This window comes from Pholis gunnellus (genome assembly GCF_910591455.1).
Source record: "Pholis gunnellus genome assembly, chromosome: 16".
NCBI classification, from domain to species: domain Eukaryota; kingdom Metazoa; phylum Chordata; class Actinopteri; order Perciformes; family Pholidae; genus Pholis; species Pholis gunnellus.
Window position 1 is genome coordinate 8668604 of NC_136543.1, and position 26727 is coordinate 8695330.

Here is a 26727-nt window from a genome sequence, read left to right on the forward strand (position 1 = left end):
GTCAAATCAGTGAGATGTGCTGAACTTTGTGATAAACTAAAAGGAGGATCAACGGGGAGGATAAAAGAGAGTCGAAGCAGAATTGAATACTATGAGGCCTGAAAAGAAGGAGATGGAAGTTCGTGAGGAGGAACAAGAGTGGAGGACAGAAGGAGGCAGAAAGGAAGTGGGATTGGCAGGAGCCATGGAGAGGGTGGAACAAGGAGTCACCCATCAGCGGGAGAGAAACAGAAACAGTGGGAGATGCGGAGAGATGGAAAAAGTGGGAGGGAGAAACCGACTGAGGGGGAGAAACCGAGAGGAGAGAGAGAGAGTCGGTTGGATCTTTTCTCTGTGGCTCAGTGGAGCTTTTCCTCCTCTGGAAAAAACTTTCCCTCCGTTCTTCTCTGACTCAACTTTTCTGTCTTCCTCAGTTCATTTCTCTCAGTCTCATCTTCCCCGTTCTTAGTTTCCTCCCTCTCTCTCCCTCCCTCTCTCTCTCTCTCTCTCTCTCTCTCTCTCTCTCCCCCTCCTCCGGTTTCTCTCTGGTCTCTCTGTCCTCGCTTGCATCTTCCATTCTCATACTTTCTGTCCCCATCTCCGCCCTTCTTTCGATGGCCTCCGCTCTCTGCTTTCCTCCTCCTGTCTTCTTCGGCCTCCATTCTCCCAGGATGCATCTCTTCAAGGCGTGCTTCACCAAAACGGTACTGAAAACAGAAGGAGAGCGGGAGTTGGAGGCTTTGTTTGGGTTTCGGTGGTGCAGATGTGGACAGAGTTCTGTAATGTTGAAGGTCACTTTTTGAGGCAGTGTAGATGGAAGAAATGGCAAACTATCGCGGGTCGTGGTCATCGGTGGAATTTAAATTCTGCAAAATCATTTTGCTGGTCGATTGTGCATTTCTCTGTTGAAATGTGGTGTTGTAACTCCAGCTGCTTTGCATTTACTTGTTTTATTTCTGTAACCTGCAGGTGACTGTCAAACTGTTCACTGATTATGTTTGTTCTTCATATTTTGTTCTTGTTTGTTGAATAGCCCGTGCGTTTTAACGTTTTCACTAAACTACAACTACCTGGAAATTGCTCCAAAACGCATGCTTCGTATGTTTTCTTTCTATTTAAAATGTGTCTTTCTGTCTCTTCCCTGCAGAAGGCAGAGTCCAGAAACAGCAGAGGAAGCATAGACAGAGAAGACGGCACACTACAAGCACCGGTCAGTCATAGTCTGTCTGTCTGTCTGTCTGTCTGTCTGTTTATTGACACTTTTATTGAAAATCGTCCGCTAACCCCCCTCTACACACGGATGGAGAGAAGAATGTTAAGATAAAAAGTGAAACGGAGTCAAAGTGTAATTGGGTAAATGCTGAAAAGAGAGGAAGCAAGGAATGGAAAGAAGAAAAGCAGCAGATTATAGCAAAGAGGAGAAAAAGAAGTGGTGAGGGAGGCAGAGGGAATGTATTGAGTCCGACAGACGGAGGCCGGGAGAAGTAGAGAGAGTATTTCTGTCTGTGTGCCAGGGAGGTACTGCCTACACACCAACCACATGACCACAGAGGGCTCATGGGAGTTTTGAACCCAGAAGCACTGCACAGTCTCATTTTACTGTAAATGTGCGAGTTATGATATCCTACATCTACTGTCAGCATCGACCTTATCTCCACACTGTATCGACTGTAGCTGCTGCTGGGTGTTCATTATGCAATAACAACTGTGAATGTGGTATTTTTTCTCTTGTTGACGTTGTGAAATCAGTATTACATGATCATTTTGGGCAAAGTTTATCTTCTTGTTCAACGAGTTTCTCTCCTTTAAAGAGTGTTTAATGATTATAGGCAACTAAAAGTTGAACCTCTGCGTGTGTGTGTGTGTGCGTGTGTGTGTGTGATTTTCTCTGCACAGGGTGGAAACCAACATATTTACCAGCCTATAGGGAAACCAGGTGAGAGAACGACCAGACAGACACACAATAAGAACACACGATAATAAAAATAAATGTCCTGCATTCAAGAAGAGACAGAAGTATTAGCAGCAATATGTATTTAAAGTATCAAAAGTAAAACTACTCATTGTACAGATTTGCCCTTTTCTGAGAGTAGTAATGTCATTTACTGTAGCTACTATATTATAGATGTGTTAAAATACGTTCTACCTAAACCTGCTGCAACAGTTGAATGATGCTTACATGTTAAGAAGTTTATACACTGTTGGGTAGTTATCCCAGTAAGAGCCTAAATTTCTTTTGCATTATTGACAACGATATAAAAACATACATATTTCACATAAAAGACTCATCATTCAGTGCTCAAATGATCCTTAATCCTGTTTTTAAAATCTTCCATGTTTATGAAATAATCCAGTTTAAAATATCTCTGTAGCTCACACCAAGAGGAAGGTCCAAACACTTAAAAATCGCTTTTAGTGCAGGTAATTAAGGTGTGTTTAATCATAGAAATCTAAAGTTGCATTAAATAAAAGAAAATGATAAGACAAGTGCCTAAATTCTATCAAGAAGTACTACATAGTACCTCAAGTACTTCATAGCATGCATCATACTTAACTCCATGCTACATCACACATCATACCTTCATACTCTTCTTCTCAGAGCACGTGGCTCCACCTAAGAAACCCCCCCGCCCTGGAGCTCCTTGTCATCTAGGCAACCTGGCCAGTCTCTGCCCCATCGACAGCTACAACGAGGGGGTGAAGGTATGTTTGCACACACGGACCTCCTAAGAATACAGAACGTATTCCCCAGTTTAAAAAGGAGCAGATGTACCTTATTAAGATCGATTTTGTGAACACTATTCCTTCACGTTGCTCTTTTTGTTTTTGGAGTTGACTTCACTATTTGGCACTTTGCCGACGGGTTGCATGCTGTGCCATGCCTTGCCTTGCCCGTGGTTGGCTTCGGCCTAATGTTCTGTCCCTCTTCTCTCCCCCTTTACTCCTCCTCCCCCTCTCTCATTAACGTCCATGCACATTTATTTTCTCCTTTAACACCGTCCCATCTTGCTTCTCCCTCATCCTGCTTTTCTGACCTCGTCCTCTGCATCCATCTATCCCCCCCCCCCCCCCCCCCCCATCATCACAACCTGCTGCACACCACTGTCCCCTTCATTCTCCTCCCTGTCAAATCCACATCCACCCAACCACACCTCCCTCCCACCTCCTCAACCTCCCCATAGCCGTGGAGGGTAAGCTGATCTTTGTGTTTGTCCGTCTTCACTGTAGAGTTAGTTAGCTGCTAGTTAACCGTATCTTCCTGTAGAGAGAAGCTTCATGAAGCTTCCTGAGTTGTTAAAAGATATTTTTCTTTACCAGAGGCAGAACAAAATGTCACTGCTGGCACAATAATCTCACCTGGGGCTTTCACATTCATCTCATGGTCATTAGTAAAGATGGTGAAGACTGTGAGGTGTGGTTGAAAGCTCCGAAACGTGGACCGAGGGATTATTTTGGCGCAAATAAAACATTGTTAGCTTGTCCCACTATTCCCCATTCAAGGCAATATATACTATTACTGCGGTGCTAATACGCTGCCTTTGGGCTCGTAGTCATAGCCAGAGTGTTGTGAACGATGATCCCTGGTAAAGAAAAATAAAATGTAAAAATAATAGTAGTGCTCTGTCTTAGATCGATAGACGCATTGTAACCTGATCACTGTATGTCTTCCATTGCGTCTCTAGATGATAATATAGTGAAATGAATGTTGTTAAACGTGCTCAATGCCTCCACACTGCTCTCAACATGGCGACGGCTGAGACGACAGCGCTCCGCTAACAGCGCAAACGACACAGCTGTTGACGTTAAGCCTCGGTTATACTTCGGACGCATTGGACACGAGCCGACGTGCCATCGTGACGAGGAAACGTTGTGATCGTTTTATACTCAGCTTCGTCAGCTGTGACCACCGAAGGAGCGCAGTGCAGAGCAGCAGCCGTGAGCGAGCTCGAGGGGCGCGCTCACGTGCACCAAAGGGCGCGCTCACATGCACTAAAGGGCACGTGTGGCCGGACCGGCTGCGTAAACAAAGCAAAGAGAAGAGAGAGAGACTTTATTCTTTGTTTAGGTAGACATTACCCCGCTATATCTTCACATAGATAATAGTTGTTTGATGCTTTATTAAGGCTCTGAATGACGTATAAAGAACCTTTGAATTAGTTCTATATTCATTTTATGTGGTTTCCTGTGATCTTCACCAGGAAGCTGTGTTCTAGCTGTTAGGACATCAACTTTTTCTGAATATAAAAACATTTGCTTAATGCTGGTTTAACGTTGAGTCCATCACTAGAGAACTGTCCCTGTCTGTCCTAACATCACACTTACTAACAGCCTGACACACTCCTGTCATAGTACAATAGTCAGACGATCTAATATGTTGGTAGAAATGCATGTAGAGAAATAACAATCTGAGGTGTGTGTGTGTGTGAGAGAGAGTGAGTGAGTGAGTCTAGTCAAACACTGCCCCCCAGTGTTAACTCGTGATACAATTTCTAAGAGGAAGCCTTGTGACGTCTGTTCTTCGTGGCTCATTGTAACGGTCCTGCTCTCCTTGGTGGTCCAGCTGCAGCCTCAGGAGATCAGCCCACCCCCCACGGCCAACTTGGACCGCTCCAACGACAAAGTGTATGAGAACGTGACGGGATTGGTCAAAGCTGTGATTGAGATGTCCAACAGGATTCAGCCCGCAGCCCCAGAGGAGTACGTCCCCATGGTCAAGGTAGGAGCAATACTCACATTTAAACCTTTTTATCCCTTATTTTAGATTTTAGGAGAGTTAAAGTTACATCATCAACACATTTAAACGTATTGACAAAAACGTATGTGTGTGTGTTTGGTAGGAGGTGGGTCTGGCACTGAGGACTCTGCTAGCGACAGTGGACGAGACACTTCCTGTTCTGCCGGCCAGCACACACAGAGAGGTAAACACACACACACACACACAGAGGTAAACACACACACACTCACACACAGACACAGACACACACACACAGAGGTAAACACACACACACACACAGAGAGGTAAACACACACACACACAGAGGTAAACACACACAGAGAGGTAAACACACACAGACACACAGAGGTAAACACACACACACACACACACAGACACAGAGAGGTAAACACACACATACACACACACACACAGTTAAACATTTTGAATAGAGTTTTCCCAGAACACTGTAACTAATGTTGTCATTGTGTTCGTGTCGTCACAGATTGAGATGGCCCAGAAGCTGTTGAATTCGGATCTGGCTGAGTTAATCGCGAAGATGAAACTGGCCCAACAGTACGTCATGACGAGGTAGGAACAAACACGACGGCTGTGTTTTTTTACTGATAACAGTTTACGACTTTACAGTAACGGTTTTCTGTGTCCTGGACAGTTTACAAAAGGACTACAAGAAGCAGATGCTGATGGCAGCGCACGCCCTCGCAGTCGACGCCAAGAACCTGCTGGACGTCATCGACCAATCACGGCTCAAGATGATCCGCCCGCATTAGTGTCCGCCACAGCCAATCACAAAGAGAAGAGGACACTTCGATCAGTGACGGACGGATGAATAAATGAACTAATGGACAGCAGACATGACTGAAACAATCAGCTCCGTCAAACATTTCTTTTTGCTCTCCGGCGACACGTCATGTTTCGCTCAATATGGTGACGTTTTGTACTTTTGTTGCATTATTCGCTTTTGTATCCAGAGAAACGCTTTTGTCCTCCATCACGTATCCTCAAAGACGAGGGTTGTTTTTAAATCATTCGTTACTACTTTTTTTTTTTAAACTTCGAAGAAAGTGAATCAAACGACGGTTTTCGGAGGCTCGCTTGAAGGACTGCAGAGATATTTTTGGTGTTCGGACGCAGCAAAGATGTGCCACATAAACGTAACGCAGGATGCAACAACTGGAACTGAAGAGCCAGGACGAGGAGGATAATGAAGATGATATGACGATGTTGCTGTTCAAGCATGCTTTTTATATCATTATGAATTATTTACTATTGCTATTTTCAGCCTCGACTCTTACAGTACGTCTGTGTTCAGTCTTCCTCTTGAATATTCGAATGGGCAGAAACAAGTGATTCGCAGCTGCTCGTGAATAGTTTCATCTCTTTTTGTTCACTCTCTAGTGTCTCAGGCATCACGGGATGAAATATGAAATATGAAAAGCTGTATTTTGAAGAACAAAGTAAATGTCACAGGCCACTTTTTAAGTTAACTCGCATAGTAGATATACATAGAGGCTATATTTTTAACACGTTTCTGAGGCATGAAATTGTGCGTGAATAAGGGAGAAGGATGAACGTGGGGGTGACGGGACAGAGGTGGGGGAGGGGCGTTTTTTTTAATGGTGGTCCTAATTATTATGTACAGCAGGTAACCCTGTGCCAAATGTACTGCGGTCGACAAAAAAAAAAAAGGATTATTTCACTCAAATGATTTTGTTTTATTCTATAACTTTCAGCAGCAACTCGCCGGTGATTTTCTACAGAAATGTTAAATTCCTGGATTCTTTATTGCTTGTTTTGTAGATTGAAGACAGATTATTTGTGTTGTGTGGTCCTTCGGTCCTATTTGTCTTCTCACAAATGTTCACTCAACAATATGCAGCCGAGCTTTCAGTTGCGCCCCCTGCTGGCAAATTTTGGAATTGAATTTTCAGGGACATTGAAATACTTTTTGGGGACAGACATGTTTCATATTCATAACAGTTGGTGGCCGCAGGTCTTCATTGGGTTTATCTTGTAAATCGTTCATGTTCGACATGATTTGCTTCTTTATCTCCCCTCTGTCAGTCCTCCTGTCGTTCTACCTCCCTCCACTGGACTTATTTATACTTTCCCTCCCGTCAGCCTCGTGTTGCTCTCCTCCCTCTCTGATTCTCTCTCCATTCCACTGCTCCCTCCCCTCTGAGGTGAGCCATATTCTCAGGAAGGAGTCACATGTACAGTTGCTGAACCGAGCAAATAAAAACACTGTTATCATAAAGAAATAGTGTGAAAGAATCATGTACAGAAATGTAACAATTGAGATCATATTTATTGAATTATTATTTTGCAGTAGTAGGTTATAAATTACTTTTTTTTCAACGTACTACACTGACGTGTTATGACCTACCGCACGATTACATTTTTAAACTACACACTACAACCTTTCTCGACATACTATACTCTGACTTTATTTACTACATTTCTTACACTGATTTAACCTTTACATAATCTGACTTTTTTTCAAAGTGTTTTTTGTCAACTGTTTTTCAACATACTATGCAATGACTTATTACAACTATACTGTCTTTTCTACAACTAAAAATCCTCAGTCTATACTATTACTTTTTTCATGACAGGTTTCTGTCACATTTGTCAGATCCACAGCTTTTCAGGGACTCGTAGCTTGACAGTCACGACGTTACTCCGGGCCGTCAGAGGACCATCAGTGGAGTTCAAGCATATTATAAAAGCAAAGCTCTGCAGCGTGTTAGACAAGGATTTAGGCCTCTTTAAAATTCACCACGAAGTTTAGATTTTTCTTCACTGGTTAACACTTCCCTCTTTTTCTGTCAGAAGAAACTCGTACTAAAAAAAGCTTTTCAATATGTGTAATATTTACTCCAGTCCTATTCTGGCTCATGTTTTTTGGGGCCAACATCACCGACAGCATCTCCAGTGTACAGCCGTCACAACGCGCTTTCCCCTTTTATTATAAAACACCTGCACACCTACTTACACTTTATTACGCTTGCCTGGTTAGTGTAGCCAACAGAGTAATTAAAATAAGTCATTACAAAAAGCTTTTAACCAGTAAGATGCAGACTAATCATAATGGCTCACAAAATTACACTCCATCGGCATACTAGCTTGTAACCTGCAATAATTCAATGCTTTTATTTTACCACCTTTAACTGTCCATTGGTTTCCATTTGTTTGAGCTTAATCCCACTTAATGGTGTGAGACAGACTACCATTTGCTGCGACGCATTCAACCCCACAAAAATTACATTTAGCTGAAGTTAAGTGACTTTGTTATAAAATGTGATTGAGTCAGTTTAGTGATATAATCGAGTACAGCTTTAACGTGTTAAAGTGTCTTGGTGTGAAAGGTGATGTTTGTGTCTGTGTCAGGAGAACAGACAGTAAGACAAGGCAGCAGCAGCTTTTTTTTTAATCTTTTATTGTGTTTTCTTAGAAAAACATCTTTTTAATCAAAAAGACCGAAGCCCATGTCGTCGTCTGACTCCTCGGACTCGTCCTTCTTCTCCTCTTTCTTCTCCTCCTCCTTGGCTGTGGGGTAAACAACATAGGAACGGTTAACAAAGTCCTGAATGCAGATGCTGACAAACTACCCAAAGTATTCAAAGCTCTGGGAGATCTCAAGACCATTCACAAACATTGGCTTGAGATTGGCTCTTCACAAACACTGTAACAGATTATAGTAAACTGGGTTGTTATGGGAAGGATTTTAAAATGATAGTTTTCCCTCTGAAACGAGAAAACATTTCATGTCGGCATCACTTTGAACAGGCCTTAACCAGACCAGTACTGAATTAATAAAAAAGGCCATGCTCCACCACTTTAGTTACCAAACTGTTCCCATCTCTACACACAAGTCACGTGCTTGTTTTCAAGGCTCACAAGTACAGCACGGGACTACAATTATAGTCCACAAAATCATTAAGTGTATCCCATTTTAGCGCTGCTGTATTAGACAATAAACCATCAGGAGCATTTGGCTGTCAAGCCCCATCTAACTGTTCCCAGTATTGACTCCTAGTTACCTGGGGCGTCACCACCAGCGACGGCGGTGGCAGCGGCTCCAGCAGCAGGGGCTCCGGCTGGAGCTCCACCTCCAGCTCCAACGTTGCAGATCAGGCTGCCGATGTCGATGCTGGACAGGGCCTAGGAAACGACAACGTGTACAGGTCAGTGGGGAGTAACGCACAGACCGACAAAAACAATAGGCATAACCCCATTGTTCTTATGGAGAGAACACTATTCTGCAAAGTGCTGATGCAAAGGTAGATTTCATAGTTGATTGAACTTTGAACCCTCCCAAACAAAGTCTGCTGTTTTTTCTCTCACCTTGGCAAACAGACTTGGCCAGAAGGGCTCCACGGTGACTCCCGCGGCCTTGATCAGAGCATTCAGCTTGTCCTCCTACAGACAAAACAGCAGTTAGAAAATCTACTTCACGCATCCTTAAATAACCAGTATTAGACATTATGATCATCATCAGCATACAATATAGAAATCACAAGTACACATGTAACTTTCTGGTTAAACACACAGAGATGGTTACTTTCAAAATAAAATAAAAAATCCTGGTTGCAGCTTCTCAAATTTGAGGATGCTCCAGCTGCTATTGTTTTTCATATAGCATGCTAGGTCTTAATCTAAACAGCGGTTTAAACATCTGGATGTTGTGCAGCATCCACATGCACCAAACCTGTCAGGTTAGGCAACCATGTAACGAGCAGACAAACTAGAGTGAGGAAACACGACAAGGGTCCACCAAACTGCCGCACTTTTCACGGTAACAAGTTAGCTTCTGGAATTAAAGCATGTTGTGGAGATTCACTACCTCAGAATGGACGTAAGCTAGCACCCGTCATGTGAGCGGAAGACGTCGCTAAACTGTGCCGAGTTACAACTAAAGCCAGATGTTGTACGTTAGATACCATTCATGGAGGTCACAACACAAAACAGTCAACTGTCCCGATTCTGAAACGTGGCCCAACGTTAGCGAGAAGCGTGCCGCCATTTTAGCCGGTAGTTGGGACTGTTAAAGCATCTAAACATCGTAATTGTATTTAAACAGACATATTCATATACAGTTGTATTAATAGCGTCGTTACTGTCTCCGCTTTGTCATTCAGGGTTATCACCAATAGCACAATACTTCCACGGGTGCAGTTAACGACTATCGGCGGGTATGTCGGGGATAAGCCGGGACACTTACGGTGACGGTAACTTCATCGTCGTGGAGGATCAGAGCGGAGTAAATGCAGGCGAGTTCGGATACGGAGGCCATTGTAGATGTTGGATTTTATATTCGTCGCGGTGGATGCCTAAATTTGACGGTGCTAGTCGCCGGATTGAGGGCCTTAGCTTCTGGTGAAGAACCGAGCACCTTTAGGCACGTTTATTTCCTGAGTCGGAAAAGGGACGGAGCAGGGCGCGCGCTCGTTATATATACGCCGCGTCAGGGCTGCTTGGCTCTGACGTAAGCACGCACGCAACGTGACGACAGACGTAAACCAAATGAGTCCGTAGAATAGTGTATCTTTGCTCCACTTAAATTTAACATTTAGAGATGTTCTGCTAAATTGAATACAATTGCACACAATAAAGGCCCATCTACAATTAAATAACCAGAAATATAATTTATTTTATTCTATATATTTGCAATTTTTCTTTTATAAATAGGTGTCTTTCCAAGGCCAATTCACACCCTTTATTCTTTATTTATCTTCCAATAAATACAAGATTATATCTTAATGTAATTGTATGTTTTATCTAAATACAGCTAAATTAATCTGGACAGTTTTAAGTTGAGTTTGAGTTAGTTGTACCAAAAAAGATCTGAATATATACATATAGAGCACTCTATCAAACCTCTGGAGGTAACATATGTTTAGAAATCGGATACTGTTTAAGTTTCTATGCGTGCTTTGTGTAGTTTCCTCCTGTTATTATCACCTAAAAGCCAAAACTGTGAATAAGATGTATACAAGAAACAGGTCAAGAGGCTTTAAATCCAATGCAATCAACATGGTCAGTCGACACTTTTATTAAATCACAATCAAAAACACAACCATCACAATAAGTAAAACCATTTCAAGAAGATTTTCTGGCAAATCTTGCCTTGTCTCATTTAAACAGGAACAGAGAAGCTAAGTTTGATCTTTGTGCACAGAACTAATGTATCTTTATATATAAAAAAAAAAGAAACAACAAAAAACACAACATTAGAACTATGGCAGAAAAATCAAAGATGTGACTGTAAATCCAAATGTAGTAATACTTTCCTCAAGGCTTACCATTCACCGTTTCCTTCACAATGTCGGTGTCTATTTAAAACATCGGATGGATCATTTACAAAGCTCACCAACAGTTTAAAGAATCATTCTCACATTTGGCACCAACAAATCTTCTTGGCCCCGATATGTAAAAAATACTCAAGCAGGTAAAACTACAAAACTAGAGTAGATGGAAAGTACAGTATGGCTTTGAGGAGTAGCCTCCTTAGTTACAGTGTAATGAGAGGCAGTATATTTTAACATGCTACAGCCATCACATCGCTGGAAAGTACATTATAGCTCTTAAAATGTTGCACTTCCAGTTCCCTCGTCTTGAAGTCAATGTTTTTTTTTTAATTGGTTTTTGGTTAGATGCCTGAAATAAAGTCTGTGCTAAACACAAGCTTAATATATTTGAACGTCTTCTACGATATAAAACGGGTCAGTAGATAGTTCTCTTGTTTAGTCATCCCTGCACCTCTCTATTCTCACTTTAACAGGAAGGGTAAACAGGGTCTGGCACTCTGGAATTTGTCCCAGGGTTAAAACATGTTTGCTTTGGCCAAAATTATAATTTGGGATATAAAAAAAAAAAAATTGAAATGACTACACATTCATACTTTCTAAGAGTCTTTTCACTGAGCAATGTTTTAACATTATTATAGAAAATCCCTCAAATTCTGCATCAGGAATAATCAACTGAGCTAACAGCACCTCCACTTACGGATTGTTCTGAACGCTCCGATGTATTTAGACACGAGTTCTTCAAAGTAGTCTGAACCAGGTTGTTATCAAAACGCTCGCAGTAAGTTAACTGGAATTTGCAAACACAAAATGTTTTAAATTATAAATTTTTGACTTCTTATAATTCTGAAAATACGATATTTACAGTGGTCCTCAAGAGATGTTTTCATCTCAAAATAGGAATGCATCCCCAATCATGAATCATACTTTACGTCCAGTGATGGTAACAGTATGGAGCTGGAGAGGGACTGGCTTTGTGGAATCGCGTGGTGTTTGAACAGGAAATGCTGACTTTACAATAGTCACCGATGTACTCTCATCCCAGAGCAGAGTAGAGTCTGACCCGCGGTAGACACGGTCATAGTGGTGAACAGTGTGCCGGCCCTTCACACCAATCACAAACACGTTTTTTCCAGGTTGTCGCCTCAGTTTGAAACGGTTTAGAGGTTTATATTATGGATCTTCGTGTCTCGCCGCACGCTGCAAAACTAAAAGGCAGATAAGCTGATGTTGACCTTTCAACACTTTGGGAGGGAGTAAAAAAAAAAAAAATAGACAAGAACCACAAGGATGTTGATCGACCGGGTCCGTTTACAACTAACCAGATGCCTCTGGACCGGTAACCCAGCTCAGAAGATACCAACTGACCCGGACCAGTCAGTGGATACCAGTGGACTGAAGAGGAAAGATGCAGGGACCAGATCACTAGTCCTTGTGAGGCTTTCCTTTGGGTTTTTCGTCATAAGAAACTCCGTATTCATTTACTCTTGTTTTATCCACTGGGTAGAGCCTGAGGGAGGGGAGACAATTTGAGGTCAGAAAACTGTTGTGTTTTGTTGGTGACGTAGGAATCTGTGTGTGTGTGTGTGTGTGTGTGTGTGTGTGTGTGTGTGTGTGTGTGTTCGTACCATCTCTGGTAGAGGTAAATGAGAAACACCACATCGTCCCTGAAACAAGCCAGTCTGTGTGACGTTGGCATCGTGATGATGAAGGCAAACACGTCGTCGATGAAGGTATTGAATGCCTGGCAAAGAAAAAAATCAACCGATATCAATCAATTAATAATTTAAAAACAAAATCACTTGCAAAACTATGTTACAGACAACCACGATTGTAAGCGTTTGTTGATTGATCAGTTAGTATTATTAGAACAGCACATGTCTAAATCCAGACTATTCTCATTAAAACATGTTAAATCAGCACAAACGGAATAACGAACTGGAGTCCTGTTCTTACCTTGTACATGAAGGCTTTCCAGGGCAGGTGGGCCACAGATTTCAGCTGTTAAATTAAACACATTAGGTCAGTGGGATGTTTGAAAGACAAAAAAAAAAACAGTACATTAAATGAAATGCTGCTAACGTTCAGGCAAATATCTCAACAATTTCATGCTTCAGCCGGCACATTTTCCCGTAACATCTGGAGATCCAGGAACTCTCCACAAGGGACCTGTACACTTAAACATTAATGTCGCACTTCTTATTGTTTTCTCTTAAGATGTGAGGCGTGGCACACATTTTGAAGATGTCTTTATGATAAGTGTATTTAGTCCATTGCCACATTGTACATTTTTATGAAAAGTAAGACCACACACACACACACACACACACACACACACACACACACACACACACACACACACACACACACACACACACACACACACACACACACACACACACACACACACACGAATCATGATAAACTGACCTTATAGTTGACAAACAATTGAGGAAGCATGAAGAGGAAGCCAAAAGCATATACACCTGGAATCATCAACAACATGTTACAATGAGGTAATCAAACTGTAATTCTAATACTGTTAATAGTACATAAGTTAAAGGTGTTTTACTGTGTTAAAGTTTAAAAAGAGCTTACCATTAACCAAACTGTTGATGAGCCACGAGTACCAACTAAAACAGGGACGAGAAACAAAAGCAGATGATGACCGGTGAGACTTGATCGGCATCACATTAGTAATCTTATGAAAATTGTGCAATGCTGTGACACACACACACACACACACACACACAGACCTCTTATAGCGTTGAAATATTAGAGCATACACAGCCCCTCCAATACACATCGGGTAGAGGAGGTATGAGAGATACTTCATGGCCTACGGAAAAGAACACAACATACAGTAAGTGTGCATCCAGTTAATCTATGTGGCCCAGTGTGGTTTGGTTTATTATGTTGTATAGTCTGCGCACGTGTGAGTCTATTGTGTCTTACCAGAGTATCGTACTCCTCTGTTCTCCTCTCCGATTCATCCAATTTCCCAAACTGTTCCCACATAGAAGAAAAACACACACAAATGAACTCCTAGCACACAATTTAAATTCACAACAAGGCAAATCGTACACTACATGCATCTGTATATTTGGTTTATGATGGCTGTTAAGTGTTGCTTTTGCAATTTAATGAGACAATAGCGAAAAGAAGATCAACCAGTTGCGCGCACACACACACACACACACACACACACACACACACACACACACACACACACACACACACACACACACACACACACACACACACACACACACACACACACACACACACACACACACACCAGGAATGTTGGTTTGCCTCCTTTCCAGGAAACCTGTATCTTAAGGGCCTTCTTCACTTTCCACACCTGCAACGAAATAAAACCCACACAGAATATTGTGCGTTCATCATCAAGATGTATTCTTATAAACTCCACATATATCAATACAATTGTTCAATTCAGTTGAATCAATGTACATGTTTTACGTCTATTCAGTTCTGGGGGGGGGGGGGGGTATTTAATAGTGTGTACTTACTTCAATGATGGAGCCGACGCCAGCCGGTATGAGGACAAGCAGGCTGGTCTGCTGGTCAAACAAGTAGAGGAAAACCACGATGGTGCTGAAGCATCGCCACAGCACTGGAAAACAAAACACGACATATTGAACTGGAACTGCTCCGAGTTACCGACATTGCTGTTGAATTATTTAGGCCAGACTTTATGTGGATTGCTCTTAGTACAGCAACTGATACCTGTTTCCAACGTGTTGATGTATTTCCAGAGTTATGCTCTATCGTACTCTGTTGCTGTTTTACTGAGCAGAAGGAAGCAGAACAGACTGCAACTCACTGCTGATGCCGGGTTTCTTATAGATTCACTAGTGTTACACACACACACTGTACTGCAATGCTCTATTCAATCAGTCACAACCCGTTTTCCTAACTTTGCCATCGGTTCTGCATTCGTTTCCCATCCAATATTGTGTTTTTCATGAGAGCAAAGTGGCCTACCTGCTTTGCTGGACATTCCCACCATGCTTTTCTTCTGCTTCCAGAAGCTGATGTCGTTCTTGAACGCCAGGAAGTCAAAGAGGAGCTGAAAAAAAAAAAAAAAGACAAGAACGTACATTTGTCACGCTAGAGTTTATTGTTGACCGTTCATGATCGGTGTTCTTTTCGTTTTCACTGTGGAGGTATCTAGACGAAGAAAACCCAACATGTCTAATCAGGAATATATTCACACGCTTTTATGTCAAGTAACTGTAAATTAGATAGATCCTGCGTCTTACATGGAAGGCGGCTACAAGGAAGGTCAGAGCCAGGAAGTACAGGTTGGTATCCACAAAGATTCCTTTAATCTCATCAGCATCCTTTTCTGTGAAACCTGCAACACACACATGTAGACAAACGAATATTGACGAGGTGTTAGAGTGCAGGGCTTCTAGACTGTGTGTGTGTGTGAGACCGACAGAGAGAGAGAGTGACAGAGAGATGATTCACTAACCGAACTGCTGCAGAGAGAAAACAGCGTCTTGCATGTGGATCCAGAATCGTAGCCTCCCCAGAGAGATGGAGTCGTAGGAGATGGTCAGAGGGAGCTCCTTGGAGGTACTGTTGATCTCCTACAAACACAACCATACTCTAAAGTTAATATGTGAAGTAACGGATCAACATAAGCTCATTTCATAGAGATAATATCTTTAGATGTGTAATGGCCTCTGTGATATTCAGGTGAGACATTGAGCTTCGACTTTATATTATCCTGAGACAGGAAGCAATTCATTCTGGACTCATTGGGCTAATGTCTACAGTAGCCATGTTTCCATTCAATTGACACGCACATTTTAAGAAAAGCAAATTAGGCGCACATGCATTAACTGGTTGGGAGTGAATAAACTCAGCTTCAGCGTAGTTTGATCAGAAGTTGGCGCTATAGGCTACGCATGGCTGTAATGGAGAGAGGTCTGAAGGAATTTGTTTCAATTTGAATACGTTTACATCGTTCTTTCATGTCAGCTAGTATTCGCCATGTGTCACGTTGCCTGGAGAGGAAAACAAGCATTCACACGTTATAGTAATATCTAAGAAGACGCCGACAGCAAAAACAGCTGATCAGTCACGTGAGTTAAATGTTCACTACATCGGAATCTATTCAGAGCTTATTTAGAGAGAAGCGCAAACACCAGCAGTCTTTTTATGCACATTTAAGTGCATTACATAATACGAATTTGAATGTAGAAGCTTACCTCAAGGTCCTTGACACGGTTGCTGAGCTCATCAACAAACAGCAGAGGTAGATAAACCATCTTCTTACCATTCTGGAATCTGAAAGATAAAAACATCCTCTGATGGCTCTGGGTCCTAATTAAAGTCTGTTTAATCCAATGCTTGAAAAAAAATACACCCGTATGCATCGTGTTTAACGTCTACAGTCGCTTCAACGTCATACCCAGACTTTTTTTTTTGTAATTCTCAGAGGGTGTTGCGTGCATGCGTCTTGTTTCTGTATTCGCTGTCTTACACTCGGAGGTATCTGTGCACATCACTCGGCAGGTTTTCTTTGTCGAACAGGAAGTGGTCTGCGACAACGTTGAGCGTCAGGCGGGTGCGCCAGTGGGAGACCGGGTCATCGGCCGTGGAAGCGGTACCAGCTCCACCCGCTGCCGCAGGGTTACCGACACGCTTCTTCTGCTGGGCTTCTTCTTCCTCACCCTGTGTGGTCACACAGACAAAAGTAAGTTTACTCTCCTGTAACTACACTCTTCTGTATCTATACTGATAAGATACAGACACCCTTCATCCAGAAAACATGAACTCAGTACCATTATTTGATCCTCTCCGGATATCAAAGAGATTTCCGCCGGCTTAGGGACCATGTATGTGGTGAGCTGAGCCACCAAGTGGACCTGTCGTGGATCCTGCCACGGCGTGACGCCCGCTTGATGGACAAATACCAGTGCGTACAAAGTTCCATTGTTGCGGGTCTTCTTAGGGAGGGAGACGTTTACTATCCTGGAGGAAAAAGAGAGGAAGAGGCTGAAAGGCAGGATGGTATTTTTTTTCCACATGTATTGTACATCAGAATATGTTAACTGATCAGATCTGAGGACAGAGACGCCTCACGCTTGTTACTTTTCTGTTCTATTCTAAGAGTGACACCAACCTCTCAAACTTGCTGTTGACATCAAATAGTTCCTCTTTGTGGATCAAAGTATGTCCTCCCTCTGCATCGGGCCGCAGTGCAGTGTAGATACTCAACTGGGTGCACAGAGAGATTTTATTACATTTATACAGTAGACTACCAGCCTTGTTATAAACCTGGCCTGGCCTAAAGCTAAAACACAGCGGATTCAAAACTGAGCAGTGCGACCACCCGTCCCCTCCGCAGTACTGACCTGTAGTTTTGGGTCCTCTGCCAGGAAGGGTGCGATACAGTTGTGGCCTTCGGGGCTGTCGCAGGGTTTAGTGTACACTATCCCGAACATCACCCAGCAGGTGTGGAGCACGTACACCACAAACACGCCCACGATCAGGCTGGTGAAAGACGCTTTCAGGAACATGATGCCGGCTTCGTCGTCTCGTCACGGACGTCTCCCTCGGCTAGCCGAGGAGCGGGGCCATATGTCTGCAGATGAGGAGTCGTCGACAGAGGGTTAGTGTGCGGAGTGTGAGGCTCATCCAACAATCAATGCTGACTGTGTATTGTTAAGGAATGCAGAGTCTTCATCGGCTGGCAGAGGCCTCTCCTCTCACTGACTAATTACCTACTTACCATCTGAGAAATGAAACTACACAACATGGCACAGGTATGCAAACACCTGCACAGTCACCCCCATATGTGACTCTTGAAGACTTCCTTCCACAACCATGTGCATCAATATGTTACTGTAACAGCCTCCCCTCTTCTGGGACGGTGTTGCACTAGATTTTGGAGCCTGGCTGCAGGCATTTGTTCTCATTCTGCCACAAAAGCCTGAGAGGATGACCACTGATATCCGGGGGATAAGGCCCATCAGTGGTCATTAAATTCATCCAAAATGTGTTGGATGGGACTGAGGTCAGGCAAGTCAAGTTCTTCCACTCCAGCAAAAAACTAATTGCTCTATGAATGTGGCTTTGTCTCGTGGCATTGTTATGTTCAAATAGGAAATGGCCTTTCCCCAAACTGACATATTGTATACACTGTTTCTCAGATGTTTGACAACATGCTTTCATGCATTAAAAACAGCTCTTTTAGTGTAAGAACATGCTCATACACATTTCAATATTTTACACTTTAAAGACCGCTTCGCATCTTGATGGTGGGTGATCAAAAAAATTGATTTAAATAGATTTAAGCAGCTGTTATTTCAATCTATCCGATCTATTGTGAACACTTACTGCTGGAGTCTTTACAGGGCGCCAGATTACAAGGTTGTATACTTGTTTCTCTCTCATATATTGAGTCGTATAATGAAAGTAGAATCCAGATGTTGACGTTAAACCTACCCGGTGTTTCACTTAATCTGTCAGGTTGTCAGTCCGCTGGCTCTCCGTCCATTCGCTTCACCGGTTCTGCCGGGCAACGCTCGTCAAACGCGACGACATTGGTTCTTCAAAGCCGCCCACCGTTTGTTTAGCTGGAAGCATCTGATGTCTACTCGGCTGGCCTCTCCATTCAAGGAGAAAACGGGTCTGTCCAGAAACTGCTAGCTGCAAGCGTGAGGTGGATCTAAATTTCCGCCATTCGCTTCCTGGTTGGTTTCTTGGACGGGATTTCGGGGGTATTATCGCGAGACTACACGTCATCGAGACTGTACTGGAACAGACCTGCTATTTATTTAGTCCATACAAACAGCTATTATAAATGACTAACATTTATTTATTATTACTTTAGGACTTTGAGTTTTGAGTTCTGATAATCACATGTAAATCGTGATTAATTAATGCAAGGTGGTGGAGTTGCGTATATGTGGTTTCTCGGTATTATGAAAGTCTTTGTTCCATGAACAATATTGTTTTTGCGTGAGCGTTTGTTTTTTTGAAAACAGACTGCCGTGACCCCGATTCGAACCGGGGTTGCTGCGGCCACAACGCAGAGTACTAACCACTATACGATCACGGCTTGCCACTGATGCTGCAAGTTCACGCAGGGGCTTCTAGTTACATGATCGTGACTAAAGTGGTCAAACTGCTAATACGCCTACTTTCTCCTACATAACACATAAGTCATATATTATTATGTATACTTTATATAAAGTCTCTACCTGTGAAATATTGTTATATGAAGCGATATAGTCACATGACATTTTTTATTAATGACATATAGCTGTTAAAGGCACCCTAACCACAGTTACTTTAATCACTCCTGTGCAGAAGAGGTCAAGCTCACGTGCCTGAAAGGTTTACCAATCCTTCTTCATTTCTTAGCGGAAACAGATTCCACTTTTCTTCGTCAAAGCAACCGGGTTGTAGGTACTGTCTATCAGTCTGCTTGTCATCTTCTGTGATTGAAGCCATAGGGTCAAGCTGGTCTTAGGACTTTATTAGACATCTTCTCTCTTTCTCTGAGTGTCAAAACTGAGCACTGCGACCCGGATTCAAACCGGGGTTTCTGCGGTCACAACGCAGAGCACTAACCGCTAATGAACACTTGGCCAACTGAACTTAATTTGGGAAAATAATAATTATGAATTCATAACACAGTCATAGTTTAAAATTGAAGAAAAGAGAAAATATTTTACAGTGTTCAAATTCTCAAGTCTGGCCAGAGCGCTGAGTATGGTTATAATAAATGCCTATTCTGGAAGCATTGTTAATCTATGAGATGAAATGTTACTCTCCATATATATATTAGATTAGCATCTATCAGGAGGCTGCGCTCCAATAACCATGCATGTAGATTGTACATAAATAAATTAGTGTGGTGGTTATCATGACTGCATGTTTAACGACTCGCTCGCAGTATTTCAGAAATGATTAAACCATTAATCCAAGCTCATCCAGCTTTGGTTGCATAAGACCTTCCTGTGACTGTGCCTCCTACTCCGAGGTGAGGCAAGGAGATGTTGTGCGTGCAGCACATATACCCTCGCTGTTGTTGTCCACCTCAGAGTTTCACCAAACCTGCCTTTAACCCACATCGACCTGACCGGCCCTCTGGCCTTCTTATAATGGGACTGTGGGTTTATTACCCTGCAGAAATGACAGATTTTCCTCTTTAAAATATATATTGATTAAAAACACAGGTTTATAAAGTACTACTATTTTCAAATGACATCTTCCACTTGTGTTTCAAACAGCGTTAGTAATAACCTTGTCAATACACACTCATGGAGGGTTGTGGTTGCCTGAGGGTAAAATGATCTAACAGCTAATACCAATTTCTCCTACATAACCCCCGGGCATAGCAGATACAAAAGTGCACCAGTGATTTTTCTTACGCCTTTGCGCTACCTGAAATATTCTTAGAGTCACAGTGACATTTAATCAGTGACATTTAACCAGGCACTGTTTGTCCCCAAAAGACACCGTAGCCTACTGAAATCACTCCTGTGCTGAAGAAGGTCAAGCTTACCTGCCTCCGTGAGTTCAGCCCAGTGGCACTGACCTCAATCTTCACGGAGTCCTTGTATCTCTCAGTGTTTTCTTATCTCCCCTGTATTACAGCCTCACTCCTTTACCCCCTGCACTTGGCCTTCGTGTTGAAGTGTCCGCTGTGTCAACGCGGACCTATAATTTGTCCAAGAACTCCCGTAACCTCAATGACAGCGAATATACATTAGCTGTGAATTCGGCGCCATCATCCCGAAAGTGCTCTGTGGGCAAATTTCCCAGCTGAACATCATTTCGGAAATCTGCTAGTGGATATTTTAAGGCTTCCTGTATATCAACCGTGACCCCCACCTGTCTTTGCTGTTTCACTGAGAGAGAGAGAGAGATGTGTTCAGTCCACTACTCAGCTCCCTGTACACAGATGACTCCTCGCCTCTTGCTCCCTGAATGTCAGATGGCCTCTGACCCTTCAGGGCGACGTCGACACAGAGGAAAAGGACTGTCGTGTGACATCAGATGAACATGCTGCAAAAATAGGCAAGGATGCAATCACAGATAAAAAAAAGATGCCACAAAAAACATTTCGTATGATTATCTAACTTTAAAATGAATGTGTCATGGTCATATATTGTGTGTTGCTTTGTTGTTTTTGCTGTCCAAAGCAGGACATATGTCTGTCTTGTTTGGTCTTTGATGAAGTTGATGTAACCTTCGTCTGTATCTTTTTGCCGTTTTTCATGCCTTGAAACCAATAAACAGGTCGAGATCAATAAATATATCAAAGGACAACCTCCTAGAATGGGATTTATTAATGTAATTGTTAGCAGTGGACTGTACATTTACTCAAGTACGTATCATTCTGATAATTGAGGTTTATAACATTGAGTCTAATATGAAAGGCTGGCATACAGTCTGTTTGTTTTACTGATGAAAGGAAAACAACAACATCTATGCCGAAATGTATGTTTAATAAAAAGAATGAGCTAGCCTATTAACCCTGACTAAATGCATTTATTTAGTCTCATTTATAAAGTATATGTAATTTATCAAACGTATGCATCTTCTCAATGGCTGTTGTACCTCTCAGGATAATATCAGGTGATGCAGACATAAAGATGGCAATGAACAAAGTCCTATTCTGAAGTGGATCCCCAGAAAAACTGTTTGGGAAACACTGTTACGTTCACATGTTAATGCACTTTATTTTGAAGCCGAAACATGTTTTTCACTTCAATAGTTCTGACATGTAACATCATCGTTATCATTACTCAGGATTTCTACTGAATCAAGTATTCTTTCATGTCCTATTGGTGCTTTTACTGAAAAAAGGAAAAGGAGCTGAATACTTCTTCTGCCATCGTCTATTCATCAATGTGATTAGACGTCCATGTTTAGCGTATAGTCTAATATTTGGTGTTTCACAAGAGCTTCATTTCGAGGACTTAATCCATTATTGTAATGATTAAAACTAAAAAAAGAGTGCATGCAGAAGAGGGATCTGCATTACAGTCAAACCTCCCAAAGTAATGAAATAGTCTGAGCCTTTGGGCGGAGCAAGCACATCGAGAGCAGTCCAGAAAAGAGAAATGCGAAGAAAAAATGGCATCACTTTAGATATATGACCAAGAGAAGGGCAGAACTTTCCCCTGATGTATTCCACGCCCGTTCACTTGTCAGATGTGATTAAAAGGCTTCAGCCGATCCCATACCAGTGATGTACTCGTTCCCTTCCCTCAGGAAACCTGAGTCACATACATTAGCTAAATTGCTAAATTTTTGGTCCACTGTGAGCCAGCGAGCAGGCGAAGATCCTCAGGCAGGTTCTTCTTACAGTCCGAGACTGAAGGTGACCGGACTTCTTGCTCTCGGGGGCCTCTCCACTCTGAAACACCCAGTAGGGGAATGTTGCGCTGGAAGATTCAGGGTCTTTTAAATCACTTCTCCTCTTACTTTTATTCATAAAATGTCATCTTTCTCTGTCTCATTTGGCTTTTATGCTAATTTATATTCTTTAATACGCTGAGTATTTCCATTTTCTGCTTCCTTTTACTTCTACAATTCAGAAGGAAAAATCTTCAACATTTGTTTGCCACCTGTAGTTTGAGAATAAGATTTTAGATACAAAACATGTGATCAGTTAACACATTAAGACACATTTGTTACAGATTAATCAGCCAAATAGTGCAGAAAGTTGTTTGAATTAGCTGCATATCAACATGCAGCAGCATTTAATGATTCCCATCTGCACTAGCAACCACCATCCAATAATATAATATATGATGACATAACTCTGACTGCTTAATGAGTACTTTTACTTTTGACACCTTAAGTACAATTAATAATTCTTTTTTTACTTCTATTTGAGTGCTTCTTTCACCACTGCTTTAATGTGTCTTTTCTTATTTTACTCAAACGTTTGCTATGTTGTGTCTCCTTTCTGTGTCACTCACATTGAGGCAATGGCAAAAAAATGGTTAAATAACAAAATATTTGACTTCATCTTCATAATCGCCACATGATCTCCATAATAATAAGAGACACTGCATTTCTTCTCCGAGACAAAGCTACAGATTTAGCAAGCAGCTCTGCTGAAGTGTCCTTGAGCAGGGCAGTAAGAACTCAATGAGTGCCGATCTCAAGCTGAAAAGGAAATGTTTCAAAAAATCAAATTAATTAATAGTGTGCAGCAATGTTTTTCATGTCAAAATCGTACCTTGTGTTTGTTTAATTGTTTTCATATATTTTTTAGAATAACCTTGGTGGCAGTAGAGTTAAACATTTCACCACTCAGTGGCGCAACAGCTCCATCTACAAAAAACAGACGGATTCTGTTCTTTCATTAACCATTCTGAGGCTACTATCGGCTCTCTCTTTCTCAGTTTCCTTCTGTCTGTCTGTCTGTCTGTCTGTCTCCGTCCTTCCTCGATACTCTGCGATGATCCATAATCACCACTCCGTGTGTTTCCATCAACATCCATCACCCTTTATGGAGTTTCGCAGTCAGGGGTGCGGAGGAGAGAAATCCAGAGTGAGGATAAAGAGACAGACTTCCAGTCAGGGGCAGAGAGAAGGCTACTCAGCACTCTATTTCCAAATGACCTCCCAGATAGAAACAATGTGTCCCTGTCCACACATTTTCAATTGCAATTGTCTCAGAGTATTAACCCAACACCCTTTGCTCTCCAGTCAGAAGAGTCTCGCTGACCCGCTCCCTTAATTTGAATAAATTGCATTTTGCATAGTTCCAGGCAGGGAGGTGCAAATACCTTTTGAGAGGCTGTTGCTCTAAAGGGCAGAACCCCCACCTGGATTTGATGTGGCACCCATCAGTATGTACTGAATGGTGTTGTCATTTGACGAACCAAAAGTCTATTTTAAATTTGTAAATAGCTTTACATTTGAAAGATTATTGAAGTACATTTTAAAAACTGCTTGCTGTTATTGCAGGTTAACATAAAGCCCATGTCCAAAGTAAACTGGCTTAATGAGTAAATTATGCAAAGAACAACCAAATTATGGAAATATTTGGTTGCCTTATTTTAAAGCCATCACACGACACAGAGAGGCTGCGTCAACTTAAGAATCCAATTCAATTTAAATTCAAAAAACTTTATTCATCCACGAGGGACAATTTCAGCAGCCTGTCGTTGCACCTCATCTTAAATTTAATTATTAGAATCAGAATTAGGAATACCATTGTCCATGGCAATTTTCATTCAAAATTGCTTGGGCAAGGCAGAACTACTGTTTAAAATAACTTATAAATACTTTGCCAATTCAATAATTCTAATTTGCACAACGTAAAAAGACTCACCCAGAGCCCTCAACGAAAACAATACAAAGCTTGGATGCTACAGAGTCGTATGACAGGAGGCATAGGGCATTTTTGTTGTTGTTTTTGTGGCTCCGGGGCCCCGATCTCTGTGTCACGTGGAGGCATGCCAATCAAAAAGTAATATAAGTTTGGATGACATGGTGAGTTAATTTGGTCTAACTTTCTCTGCAGTTGCTCTGAACCAAATCAGATCGAGTTATTTAGTTCTGCATCGTCATTCTATTTTTGGGAGGACTTAACATAGTGATCTGGTAGAGTGGCCAGGTTTGAGCTCAGCGGAGAGGAAGCAATCGCAGAAAACACCATGAAATTCATAAGATATTCCTACAAAACATTAAAGGTGCTGCAGAGGAGACAAAAGGGAGTATCAGCATTGCAGTTATTTTGCTCCACATAGCAGCTGGAAGGTTATAGGTTGGTGCATGTATGTCGCACTCAACTGCAAAGACCCTATACCTGACTGCTGCTGCACTTTTAGATTAAAGCTTAGGTGGTGGAGCAATGGTCACAGCAGCAGGGGAGCACCGACCCTGTGGAAGTCGGGGTATGATTTCTTCCCTTCTCTAGTATGACGGATGATAAATCCAACAGGATCATGGGTGTTTGATGTGCTGCATTAAACTGACAACCAACATAGTATACTGTAGGTGTGTTTGTTGTGTTTTAGACAAAGGTCAACACTGGAAGATGTGACGTTTCAGGGCTTCATCTGTCTTTAAAAGTGATGTATTTCTGTCATTTGTCATGAATACACCAAACATAATCCAGCCTCTCCTTAGAAGGTTCTCGAATAAATATGGGCTACATTTTTTAGCAATACCCTGTTCCGCTTTATGTCTGAAAACTTTGAGGAAAATGATGCTTTCTTGCAGCTTATTAGCCCAGGACTGCATCATCCTGTGCAGTATTTGGGGAGGTGAACAGAGCCTCCTTCCAAGATGCAGAGAGTCCTGCCAAGTGCAGAGGAGCATTAAAGAATCTCTCTGTGATACGTTCACTGTAGAGATAAGGCTGAAAACCATTGGAGTGGTCCTTTAGGCAAGACAGCTTGCATCAGTCAAGCTGTCCGGTGCCAAACATCGCAGGTTTTTGGTTGTAGGCTACCGAGCAGCAGCTCTCAGCTGTGAGCGAGGGTAACTTTGTGAGTTAGATGCAGGGTGGGGGTGGGGTGGGGGGGGGGGGGGGGGGGGGGGGGTGGAGGTGTTGCTGAAGGAGAGCGAGCGTGTTCACTCAACCTTTTCTGGGTCAATAACACTAAAAAAGCCACCAGTCTCCCTCCTCTCATCTCAATCAAAGCTATTGCGTTGGTTATTTAGAGCGGGTGTTAAAAGGAAAATAACTTGCCTCATTTAAATGCTAATTTGTCTTCAGAAGAAGATTCAGTACAATGGCAACAGGTTGGCAGAATATGGAATATATTGTGTGAGAGCTCATAGATCAGACACAAAGACAGTTCCCTGTCCACAATTCCCCATAAAAATCTTTTATTTCTTCGTGCGTCTTTTGTGGCCCAGCAGCGCTGCATAAATACACAGGATCCAGTGGTCCGCACTACTGCCGTGACTGAAAGCCATTACTGGTGCTGCTTTTTTACAATCACACCTTCGCCGTCAGTGGTGACAGTAACCCACGGCTTCTGTGGGTCGTTTAACCATGATGCCATAGAGCGACGGTGTCTTTGCAGTTAATATGTAGGCGGTTCCAAACCATACGCATGTGTTTGAATGGACAAGGCCAGTGCATACAATATAGCCACAATTCTGTCAGTATGTGTTGGCAGAAGAATACGATGCATCTGTGTGGAGTATATTGTACTACATAATAGTGTTTTTGTCCTGTCCAATATATCAAAGTGTGTTTTTCAATTGTTGGATATATTTGATGTATTATTGTCTCTGTACTCTACTATTTGCAGTATCTGTACTTTTGATTGAGTTTTCATTGCGTACTAATTGAGTTGTTAATTGTTAAAAAAAACAAAACATTTGATACTTTGAAATAGATTACAATAATCAAACCAGCAGTTAATGATCCTGTATTGTTTCTGCTCATATAGTTCTGTTCTTTTTTTTTTCCTTTCCTCCTTCCTTCTTTCATCTGGTCCTCCTTCCTTCTTTCTGTCCCTCCAGTTTCGTCTCCATCCTTCCACCAATCGGTCCTGCTGTCCAACGCTGCCACTCTCCCACAGTCTGCCTTTTTTAATTTCTCCCAGCTCTCCCTCTTTGCCCCGCTCTCTCACCGTCTATCTGAATCTTTAACCTCTTTCAATCTGTCTCTCTGTGTCATCCTCCGTCTCTGTCACTACTTTTCTCTCTCTGTCACTCGCCGTCTGTCTCGCT

General features: G+C 42.2%; 3 protein-coding genes across 3 annotated transcripts in view; 1 reads left to right on the plus strand and 2 right to left on the minus strand.

Moving 5' to 3' along the window:
• Positions 1-6941, plus strand: part of ptk2aa (protein tyrosine kinase 2aa) — a gene marked incomplete at its 5' end in the record, with an annotated part of 49736 nt that extends 42795 nt beyond the window's left edge. The window contains 7 exon segments of the mRNA XM_079176028.1: positions 1127-1189; positions 1876-1915; positions 2579-2682; positions 4541-4696; positions 4818-4898; positions 5199-5284; positions 5367-6941. Coding sequence (XP_079032154.1) covers positions 1127-1189; positions 1876-1915; positions 2579-2682; positions 4541-4696; positions 4818-4898; positions 5199-5284; positions 5367-5484 — 648 coding nt within the window. The 3' untranslated portion in view covers positions 5485-6941.
• Positions 6942-8173: 1232 nt separating this feature from the next.
• Positions 8174-10148, minus strand: rplp1 (ribosomal protein lateral stalk subunit P1). Its single transcript, XM_079175909.1, has 4 exons — positions 9939-10148; positions 9062-9136; positions 8758-8878; positions 8174-8263 (listed from the first exon to the last, which is right to left on the minus strand). Exons 1-4 carry the CDS (start codon positions 10008-10010, stop codon positions 8181-8183), a joined length of 351 nt encoding a protein of 116 aa, XP_079032035.1. The 5' UTR covers positions 10011-10148; the 3' UTR covers positions 8174-8180.
• A 587-nt stretch (positions 10149-10735) lies between these two features.
• On the minus strand, positions 10736-18725 carry clptm1l (CLPTM1 like). The gene is made up of 18 exons (XM_079176379.1): positions 18508-18725; positions 17415-17644; positions 17183-17277; positions 16842-17031; positions 16541-16731; positions 16266-16344; positions 15524-15641; positions 15309-15403; positions 15031-15115; positions 14556-14659; positions 14321-14386; positions 13978-14028; positions 13779-13861; positions 13621-13655; positions 13453-13508; positions 12979-13023; positions 12651-12766; positions 10736-12532 (listed from the first exon to the last, which is right to left on the minus strand). Exons 2-18 carry the CDS (start codon positions 17577-17579, stop codon positions 12448-12450), a joined length of 1659 nt encoding a protein of 552 aa, XP_079032505.1. The 5' UTR covers positions 17580-17644; positions 18508-18725; the 3' UTR covers positions 10736-12447.
• Positions 18726-26727: the final 8002 nt, after the last annotated feature.

Coding starts and splice junctions, on each gene's coding strand:
- rplp1 (XM_079175909.1), bottom strand. CDS start 10,010: ATGGCCTCCGTATCCGAACTCGCCTGCATTTACTCCGCTCTGATCCTC. Junction 9,137..9,938: donor ACGATGAAGTTACCGTCACC/GTAAGTGTCCCG, acceptor TTTTGTCTGTAG/GAGGACAAGCTGAATGCTCT. Junction 8,879..9,061: donor GGCCAAGTCTGTTTGCCAAG/GTGAGAGAAAAA, acceptor GTCGTTTCCTAG/GCCCTGTCCAGCATCGACAT.
- clptm1l (XM_079176379.1), bottom strand. CDS start 17,579: ATGTTCCTGAAAGCGTCTTTCACCAGCCTGATCGTGGGCGTGTTTGTG. Junction 16,732..16,841: donor CCGGAGAGGATCAAATAATG/GTACTGAGTTCA, acceptor GTGACCACACAG/GGTGAGGAAGAAGAAGCCCA. Junction 12,767..12,978: donor GGAAAGCCTTCATGTACAAG/GTAAGAACAGGA, acceptor TTTCTTTGCCAG/GCATTCAATACCTTCATCGA.